The sequence below is a fragment of the Anopheles moucheti genome, chromosome 2 (genome assembly GCF_943734755.1).
Source record: "Anopheles moucheti chromosome 2, idAnoMoucSN_F20_07, whole genome shotgun sequence".
Lineage (NCBI taxonomy): Eukaryota > Metazoa > Arthropoda > Insecta > Diptera > Culicidae > Anopheles > Anopheles moucheti.
Genome location: NC_069140.1, coordinates 82,499,443 through 82,509,478, shown reverse-complemented (window position 1 = coordinate 82,509,478; position 10,036 = coordinate 82,499,443). Strand labels below are relative to the sequence as shown.

General features: G+C 45.0%; 1 protein-coding gene across 1 annotated transcript; it reads left to right on the top strand.

Annotated features, from left to right (window-relative positions):
• Positions 1–6,638: 6,638 nt before the first annotated feature.
• On the top strand, positions 6,639–8,482 carry LOC128310025 (enhancer of split mbeta protein-like). Its single transcript, XM_053046556.1, has one exon. The coding sequence runs from the start codon at positions 6,932–6,934 to the stop codon at positions 7,661–7,663; it is 732 nt and encodes a 243-aa protein (XP_052902516.1). The 5' UTR covers positions 6,639–6,931; the 3' UTR covers positions 7,664–8,482.
• Positions 8,483–10,036: the final 1,554 nt, after the last annotated feature.

Genomic DNA, 10,036 nt, shown 5'->3' with positions numbered 1-10,036 from the left:
CTTATAAAATTTTACCCATTTTTTAATGCTTTCTTTAAATTGTTAGCAAAACTACTTTGTTATGGTTGTATTTTATTATTTTTTAAATAAATTTTAATAATATCGATAACCTTTAAGCTAATTTACAGTTTGACAGTTGAATGCTTACTTTGCTCGACTGTTTTCGACTCGATTTTACTCAAGTTTTGACTACAACAAAACACAACATAATCGACCAAAATCGAACATACGAAGTCGTACTGGTACTAGAAGCACTATTAAATCATTTAATTTCATAACTAAACCTTTTTCAAAAAAGAGTGTTTGTGGGCTAAAAATTTCATACAATGGAATGGAATGCAATGGGACGTACAGAACGGTAATCATATCGTCGAGGTCAGCTTTAGTACATAATATTTTGTGAAAACTAGCCTATTTGAAGAATGTTTTTTGTTTCTATTGAGAAATAATTGTTAAACTCTATTCCGTCGCTTGAATGTGAATGTGTGTTCCACATAAGAAGGTAAGAAAAACCCCAAAAAATGAACTGTTTTTAGTGCTTCCAAGTGAGAAATATCTTCCCTTAATTGATTAAACAAATGATTATCGCTAATGTAACAGCTCCCTTAAGGGTGCTCTTGGCCCCAACACAAAAAAAAAATGACCGGACAACAAATCGTTTGTTACCAACAACAACCCCCAATCGCTCAATTGCGAAGCCCCCCATTTAGCACCTAGCACCACGCCGGGATAAAGGTGCCGACCCGCTGCACATTTAACAGTGCAATCTAATACCCTCCTAACAACAAAACAACAACATAAAAAATGCGGTACGATCGCGAACCGTTGCCGTTACATCATTTCCCTACTTAAGCGATCCACGTGCGCCCGAACTCGCAGCGCAACCCTCTAACGATGGAAACAGCGGGAGCCACCCATTTAATGCCCTTGTCTTCGGTCCCCCAGGCCGTTGGGTTGGGGACGGGGGTCGAACGCAAGCACCCCATCATCAACAACGCAAACCAATTAAAACCGATCAACCGGGGGCGATAATAAAAACACATACGCCACGTACCAACCGGCGTGCGTGTGCGTGTGTGTGTGTGTTCCGCTTCATCCCTTTTTTTGCGTCCCTTTTTTCTCACCCCATCCCAGCAGGCTGCTACTCCGCTACACGAACCAGACCGTGAGAGCGAGCCGAACGAACGGCACAGACACAAACACACACAAACAGACCAACATGTGGTGCGCGGGCTGTGCGTTGGCGAGGCTTTTCCAGTGTGTTGCGCACGGCCGGGCGAAGGGCGATGCGAGGCGAGAACAGGGAAGGGCACTCTCGGACGATGTTGAAAATCATTTCGCTTGGCCTGCACCTGCCGCCGTTTCCCACGGATCGGAGATCGGTTTCGGAACTCGGTGCGATCAGAACGTCATCGCTTGCTTTGCCCCATGCCCAGTTACGGCGTGGACGATGGGCTCGTCCCGTTTTGCGGTGTGGCGTATCGCGCACGCTCGCGTCCCACGGTCCCACGGAGCGCAGGGTGTGCACATTGCTTTTTTTTATCGCGGTTGTTTGTTATGTTGTTGTGTTGTGTTTTATTTTTTTTTTGTTGCTATCATGTACCTCACTTTGCTCCTTCCCTCCCGCCCTTTTGCCCCGATATGCTTCTGTTTATGCTGCGGCGAACCGTTGGACGATTTTCGGTCCGGCCCCGGTGGTGGCACATGTACGAACACGTTCCGCGCCTTTTACCAGCACCGTTCGGTTGGAGCTTTTATCATGCATTGCAAAATTGACCTCCCTTCCCCCCTCCACGTTTCTGCCCTACTTCCTCTCTTTTCTCCGTTTGTTTTCGGGGGGCTCAATTCACTTCACTCTGCAACCCTTTTGATGGATGAGTTCGACAGCGAACAGTGGCCCGGGAGAGCTATGTTGAAGGTGGGGAACAACAGGAGGGAATGGTGGGATCAAAAGGGGGTGGGAGTGGGGGCTAGCTTGATCGTGAATCATAATAAACACGCGCTGCTGCTACTTTTCATTGATGAATCGCCCTCACGGTGGCTCCGTAGTTTTTTTTTAATTTTTTGGTTTGTCTTTCCTTTGTTGCTGCTTCGCCGTGTGCTTCGCGCTTGTTTGTGTGAACCGGCGGAAGATGGTGCGCGGTGATGAACGAGAAGCATGCTGCAGAGCGCATGTTGTCAATCGGCAAAATCGGTTCGCATTGTATAGCACGCGTTTTGGTGGCTGGCGCCGAGATCCGAGATGTAAAAATATTTAAATTGTTTGCGTTGATTATTTCATTGCATTGCTTTTTTTCTCTCTCTCTCTTTTCTTTTTGAAGGTTATGTACTCTTTTGCTTGGTTTCTTATTTTTAATGTTGATTTTGCTACTTCTTTTGTGGTTGTTATACACTTTTTAAATTCTGAAATTTAGACTTCTTCATTGTCTGTTTTGAATCATCTTTTACTAAATTTGGTTGTTGCTTGAATTTGTTTAAATTCATGCTTTGTTTTGTTTTTCTGTTCTAAAGGGTGTCGGATCTTCCTTTTAACTTACCTAAGCTTTCCTTTTTCTTTTCTTTATCCGTTCCGTCTAATTTTTAACTCTAACTCTCTTTTTCTCTTCTTTTTGTAATATTTGCTAATTATTTAACTTATTTTTTTTGTAGATTGCAGTTCTTTATATGTTTTATTTATTTTTTGACTCTTATTTTTATTGTTTGATTCATTAATTTTTTCACTTTTTGTAATATTTTTTTGTTTTTTCTTATGTTTTATTCTGACGAATAGCTTTTATGTGTATTGCTTAATTGTACATGTTTTTATGCATTTATTTTCCTGATTTTGTTCTTCTTTTCTTTTCCATATGAGTCATATTTTGTGTTTTTTTGTTTTCCTGAAAAAACTTCTTCATATGTATTACATTTTTTTACAATTCCTGTTGCTGCTGTTCCACTTTCATTTTTGTTAACGTTTGTCTTCTTGATAGTTTTCACTTACAAAGCACACCAAAAGTAGTTCACCCTTCATTCCAATGCATACGTACACTTCCCTTTAGGTAAGCATTCCCCTAATATTGACCCTCCTATATTGTTTATCATGGCACGCATGCTGGCTGCACGTTTAGACACACTTTCCGGCGAGACCCGTCTTACGGTAAGTCCTAAAATTCTTAACTGCTGCCTGCCGGCACCTTGACTTTCGCGTGCACGTTTGCGCACACGTACGCAGTCAGTACATCCCGGATGCACCCTAGAGTAAATACGGAACGTAACGGACATTTTTCCCAACCCCATTGCACGCTTTTGCACCGAAATGCTTCGACTAGGCTTAATTGTGTCTGGCTGCAAGAAGGGGAAATTCCTTCAGCCATTCGCTATTCCACGCGCTCGGGTCAACAGGAGAGTTCGCTCGGAGGAAAAATGACGGACTCCTGTTTGACTGCCAAACCCTAGAACCGGGCACGGTATCAAATCGATAAGAAAGTGTCCCCTTGCTGAGCAAACATATGTGTGATGCTGGTTTTGTCTAGTAACGAACATTTGAAGGGAAGCATTGCGCAAAGAATTGTGCAATTTAAAGAATTGGTAGGGAAAATTGTGCGACAGAGGGGAAGAAACAATTCTTCTGTTCGAACATTTTCATTCTCCCTGCGCAATAGGACACACTTCGCGCCGTTCCTGTTGAATCATTAATTATTCTTAAGACTTCTTTTTTAAAGGTTCGAGTTTAACAGCAAGCTGACAAGGACCTTACGGAAAGAAAAACTACATTTCTAGTCATTCTGAAACAGGAAAGGGGAATAAAGTTAGAATAAAATGTATTGATGAGCAACAGCACCATTTCTGAAAAATCTCTGGATGCTATGATCGCGTCTTACACAACTTGGGCAACGTTTTGGAAATTGGAACGAAGAAATTCTCGAAGGCTTGTGGTGTGATTATTTAGGAATGTTCATCATATATTCTTTACATCATATAGCAGTACCCGTCAAAAGCTTTTTTGTATTCTAATATATTTCTTACTGCTCAATAAGAGCGCAAAAAGCTGACTCTCTAAGTCTAAAGTCTAACTCTAACTCTAAGTCAACAAATCCTGAATTCGCAAATAACAAATAAATAAATATTCTAACAAAAAAAAACAAAATAAATAAATAAATTGTCGAAATCCGTTAATAACTAGTTTAAAGCTATTATTACTATTTTGTTTAAAAATTTTACATTCCGATAGTATTAGACGGAAAGCGATCACGTCGCTCCGAAGAATATCCTGTAAAACATAACACACATTATTTAGTGGTTGATTAAACATATTTTTAACGAACTCTTAAATGTGTTAATACTTCCATATAAAAACAATCCCTAACCGATATATGACGTAGTTTTCTTTTAAGAAATTCGAAAGATTGTCTTTATTTTCAAGGTTCTTAATGTGTATCACGTACTACAGTATCGTTAAACCAGATCACGGGTGAGTTTTATGTAAATTTAACCTCAAATTTACCTTTATTGTTTAACGAGCAATACACATTTATCATTTTGTTTGCTGAAAGTTTGATGAAGACATTTGTTGTTCGAAATGCTGTGGTCTGAAGTTCTAGAAGTTCTCCTGAAAGATCGAATTGTAACTCATCCAAGATACAGACATTGCAAATGTGGCATAACAATAAGAATCATATCGGAAGCTTGATGTCCGGAAATTCCAACACATATTTTTTCCTATGAAATAGCGCTCAGGAATGTCCGCCGTTATTTACACACAGAAACCTCCGACGCGCCCACACCGGTTCGTCATAAACATTCCACCAAACGGCCCCCTTTTGTTGATCGCGTCGGAACGGACACGTGCTGTATCCCGCGACAAGCAATGCTACCGAATTCGCCCACTTTCAATCTCCCACCCGAACCGCAACGCGCGGCATCTCGTGCCGCGTGCTGTCCCCGTGCTTGGGCTCGCGCACATCACCTCCGCCCCGCCCGACAGCGTCATTGGCCTTCGATTGGGTTCGACCTTTGGCATGCCGGAAATAGAGAGATAATACGGGGAAGCAATCCAAGTACACATCCGTTTCCACCCTCCCCCGGCCGGTAATTGTTTGGCGCCATCTCAGTGCCCCCCCGATGATAAAGCACCGCATTTTGGGAAAGATCTTGGCGTTTTTTGGTCGGGTGCCGGGCCACCGGGGGCCCATAAGGGACCGTTCCGTTCCGTGCCGATCGCGCGGCTTCCTAACCACGAGCCGGGCGCGCGATCCAGCGACCGAACCATTTAACAATCAAAGAGATGAAGTAAAGAGCAACACAAAAAAAAAAAAAACCGGGAAGCTCGTGTCAAACACACGCTTGCACGGTGGAGCGGCGGTAGGTTGGATGGGATCGAAACGGAAAATCGTGTGCTCTGTGTGTGCCCAACACCCGTTTTCCCACAGCAAAAGCTCGCCGAGCAAAAGGAACCCCGTACGGCGGAATACTGGCCCCCGGGAATACGAAAAGGGGGAAAGAGGTGGAAGTAGCGTCTTAACGCGCACGCGGAGAGTTTTGGCCTGTGCCGCATGCGCGCCCCGGCATACTTCCTTTTTTGTTTTTTTTTTGTTCCCATCCCCCAGCCAAAGTAATTCAAAGCCACAGAGCCACAGAACAACGGGCCAGCAACAACAACAACAACACTCAACGCAGTCGGGTGAGAGGAAAACCATCCCCTGGCGGGATTGTGAGGAAAGAACACGGTGCAAAAGAGGGAGAGGGGAGAGAAGGAGGAAGAGAAAAAACGGGGAAAAGAAGTGATATGAAAAATACTCCGGGATCGGCTCCCACGGTCGCAATCGAGCACGCACTCGAAAACGTAGGGGTTGGTTTTTGTACGGGTTCCTTCCAGCTCGCTCCAGCACGACCCGTGCCCACGTTCGGTGGCCGGTTGCGCGAGCGAGAGAGAGCGAGCAAGCGAGCAAACTGATACATATATTTCCTCCAACCTTCCCGCCGATCCAGACGTCACGTACGTTGAAGAAAGCAGTCGAGCAGAATGAGCGCGCGAGAGAGAGAGAGAAAGCGAGAGAGAGAGGAAAAAAAAGGCACGCATGCATGCATGCATACATTCATGTCTGGGCTTACCGACTCTGCGCACACACACACACACCACTCTCTCTCTCTCTCACCTTTCCGTTCCCCTGGGGCCCACAAACAGCGGACCCGTGCGAACGAACGAGCGTAGAATGAGAGGGACCCCAAAACATAAAAGCGACAGATGGTTACGATTCCACCGCGCGGTATACACAGCAGCAGCAGCAGCAACACATTTGCAGGTGGTGCCGTTCCAGCGTGTGGGAACGACGATGCGTTCGAGTTTCCCACGGATCCGAACAGCATGCGCAGCGGCGCAGCGCGCCCGAGTTAAGGGGCGCAGGGGACACAGGAGGGGGTAAAGGGAAAAGGGAAGGGTCTCTGCGTTCGTTGTTCGTTTCGTCCCCGTTCGTTGCGTTTCGCTTCGCTCGGCCCACCCGAAACCCGTCGGCAGTATATAAACGCCCGGTGGTGGAAATTTCGATATCATTCCCATTCATACGTCCGCACAGAGAGGACGCAGCAGCATCGTAGCAACCACTAGCATCAGCTTTTCGTCTGAAACCTTACGAAACAACAATTGAACGGTTGACAACAAGAAACAAGAGAGCATATACGAGTGAGGGAGAGAGATAGAGATAGCGAACTTTATTCGCGCATTAATCAATCGATTGGAAAAAAGAGTTGCGCGTGTGTGTTGGTGTGTTTGTGCGGAAGAACATTTACGTGTCAGTGGTCTGACAAAAAAGGCTGACTTTTGACACTCAAAAGACACTTACCGTCCAAGTGAAAGTGTCCCTGCAGTGTAGCAGTGTTTGTACTCGTCACGCGTGTGTGCGTGTTTGTGTGTGTGTGTGTGGAAAAAACCAAAACAAAACAAAACAGAAACAAAATGGATTACGCAAATATGGTGTCCGAATCGGCAGGGTTGAACGGCAAACTACAGTCCTCGCTGGAACCGCTGTCCCGCACGTACCAGTACCGGAAGGTGATGAAGCCGATGCTGGAGCGCAAGCGGCGGGCCCGCATCAACCGGTGCCTGGACGAGCTGAAGGAGCTGATGGTGTCCGCCCTGCAGTCCGAGGGCGAGAACGTGGCCAAGCTGGAGAAGGCCGACATACTCGAGCTGACCGTGCGCCACCTGCACAAGCTGCGCCGCCAGCAGCGCCTGGCCGCCAACCCGGTGCTGGATGCGGACCGCTTCCGGGCCGGGTTTACCCACGCCGCCAACGAGGTGTCGCGCTGTCTCGCATCGACGCCCGGCGTCGACATCAAGCTCGGCACCAAGCTGATGACGCACCTCGGCCACCGGCTGAACGATCTCGACAAGGTGTCTCCGCTATCCGTGCACGTGGAACCGGCATCCGGTGCCGGCAGTCCCGGTGCCACCCGCAGCCCATCCGCCTCGCCACCGATCTCCCCGTTCTCGGCCGCCTCGTCCACCGCGGGCGATGTGCCGATGTACCAGATGCCGCTAACGCCCCAGTCGTACCGCAGCGAAGAGTCCGGCCTGTTGGCACCGTCGACGACACCGTCGCCGAACCCGAGCGAGTGTGACGAACACCAGACCGGTGGGCTGCTCAAGATCCAGCAGTCCGGCGAATCGGTCTGGCGGCCGTGGTAGAACGCGCACTAGAACGCGCACCCCACGTCAATACCACATGGAAAGGAAACCAAATCACAATTCGCATCCATCGATCTCAATCCGGCAAACGGTACGCGGCGCAGTACGGCACGGCACGCAGAAGCAAGCGAGTAGTGGAGGGAGGAAGACAGCAGGAACGGTTTGCAGCTTTAAATAGTGTTTTAGGGAATGTTTGTAGTGTGTAAGCACGTACGCCCAACTACGGGTGAGGCGCAGTTTAAGCTTAAGGGCCAGTGAGTGTGTTTTTTTTTATTTGTATCTTCGAGAGGAAGGAGGTGTATTGTTTTTTGCTTTGTTCTTGTTAGTTGAATTTGTTGCGAAGAACAATATTCATTGTGATATTAATGTGTACAACCGGAGGACAGCGCGCAGTAGTTTCTGTTGTAACGATGCATTTAAAACACGGACACGGTTTGCGTCAACGCACAGCAAAAGGCCCAGTTTAGAGTTTAGGAAAACGCGAGCGAACGGAGAGACACGCGAAAGACTTGTAATGACAAGGTGACAGGAGCGGTCAGGGTTTTGTTTCAAACTAATGTTAGGACAACGTGACGGAACGAGTAGAAGTAGAAGGAGAAGATAAAAAATTGCAAAGATTTCCCTTCCGGAAGTTTGGCCAGCGCCGCTTCCGGAGCATGATGCAATTTCTGTGATTTCAAACGTAAAACAGTAACAAAACAAATCAAAAGCAAGGAGGCAAGGCCAAGCAGAAGGAGGGGGCCCGAAATCGCAGCTACAATACAATGATGATGATCAATCTTAAAAAAAAAGAAAAAAAAAAACAACATGTTGAACAAAAAAAAATACATTGCTCAAAATCATTCTACAAAACTTAATCCAATCTTGTTGTTGTTATTTTTGGGGAAAATTGGGAAGGAAAAATCCTTTGGGAATCGAACATATATCACAAATTCTGCATGGAGGAAAAGGATGTTAAAGGGGACGGCAAATATGGAGCTTAGCCACCTGTTGATTGGAGCTGATTCATTGGTAATGATGGAGGAATCTGGAATTAGAACTTTAAAGTTCATGGAATATCCGTAATTTAATTGTTCATCGATTATTTATTTTAGAGACTTACTTATTTTACTTGCTTTTCTTATTTGCTGATGGAATCCTTTGTTCCGCTCACGACCGAGAGCCTCAATTTTTTAAATTCATGACCGTCATGATGCCGTCTCGTTTCAACTTGGTATTCCAGAGAAGAATATGAAGGAAAATCCAACGAAACATACTTTTTTTTATTTGAACAGGTTAATTTATTATTGCCCGGAAGCATAATGCTAGTGGCGCCAGTTTTCACACGAACGGACCGGACCAAAATTCCATCCGGACTAGTCCCCCGTACGCAGGACTCACAATCACAGAAAGCCAGTAATGGCAGGCCCAGTCCTCTTGAGGTTGTTGTGCCGATAAAGAAGAAGAATTTAATTGTTACGATGTAGAGTAGCTTGGCCCTATTGGTTTGCTCACGAAATTATGTTTAAGCTGTTTTTGTTTCGGTTTAAAAGGACTCTTGACGAATTAGTTGTTACCAAATAATTGAAGTAAATGAGGGATTATCTGAACAGAATAAACAATAAACAATTAACAGTAAAAGAAGTTAGTTGATCAAATAAAGAAACATATGTGAACCGTTGCGCAAATAGATCTTTGTCAAATTTGTTGGTCTTACGTTACGCTTCTATTTAGTTTTTCTTTTTTTATGATGTTTATGTTTCTTTGGTCAACTTTTTTGAAAAACTAAAGAAATTGATGAAATGAAGTTGATTCTACCTTCATTTTATGTAAATAAGCAAACGGCTATTCAAACGACGTTTGCAAGCCATTCAAATTTCCAACGCGTCGCATGTTTACTCTAGCGCCATCTATTGGCGTTCCCAAGACACAAACCTTTAATAATCCATAGTGTAACGCTGTCCGGTTTTTGTTGTAACGTCGCTACACTGCATGACATAAGTTTACGAGGGGTTGTGATTTAAAATGCGTAGTTTTTTTTTATTAAAATGACTGTGAAGATTTTAAATTGAAAATTCTAAATAAAACACTCATGTTTCTTTTGCCGGCAAAAATGGATACAGAAATGATCAGTTTGGAAAAATTTGCTAGATCATATAAAGTAAAAAGTATATAAAATATTGATGTGCTAGGGTGCTGCCCATCCTAACCAGTCTATCTGCAGTCTGAGAATAGTTCTCTTCTTCTTTATCGGCACAATAACCTCAATAACTCTGCCCGATTCGCCGAAGCACCTACGAACTAACAACTCCTGAAGCCTCAGGACCTATGTCGGATGGTCCGTTAAGACATTTACCTTAGGACTGTCCTACTGCGGATTATACTCGCCAGGCT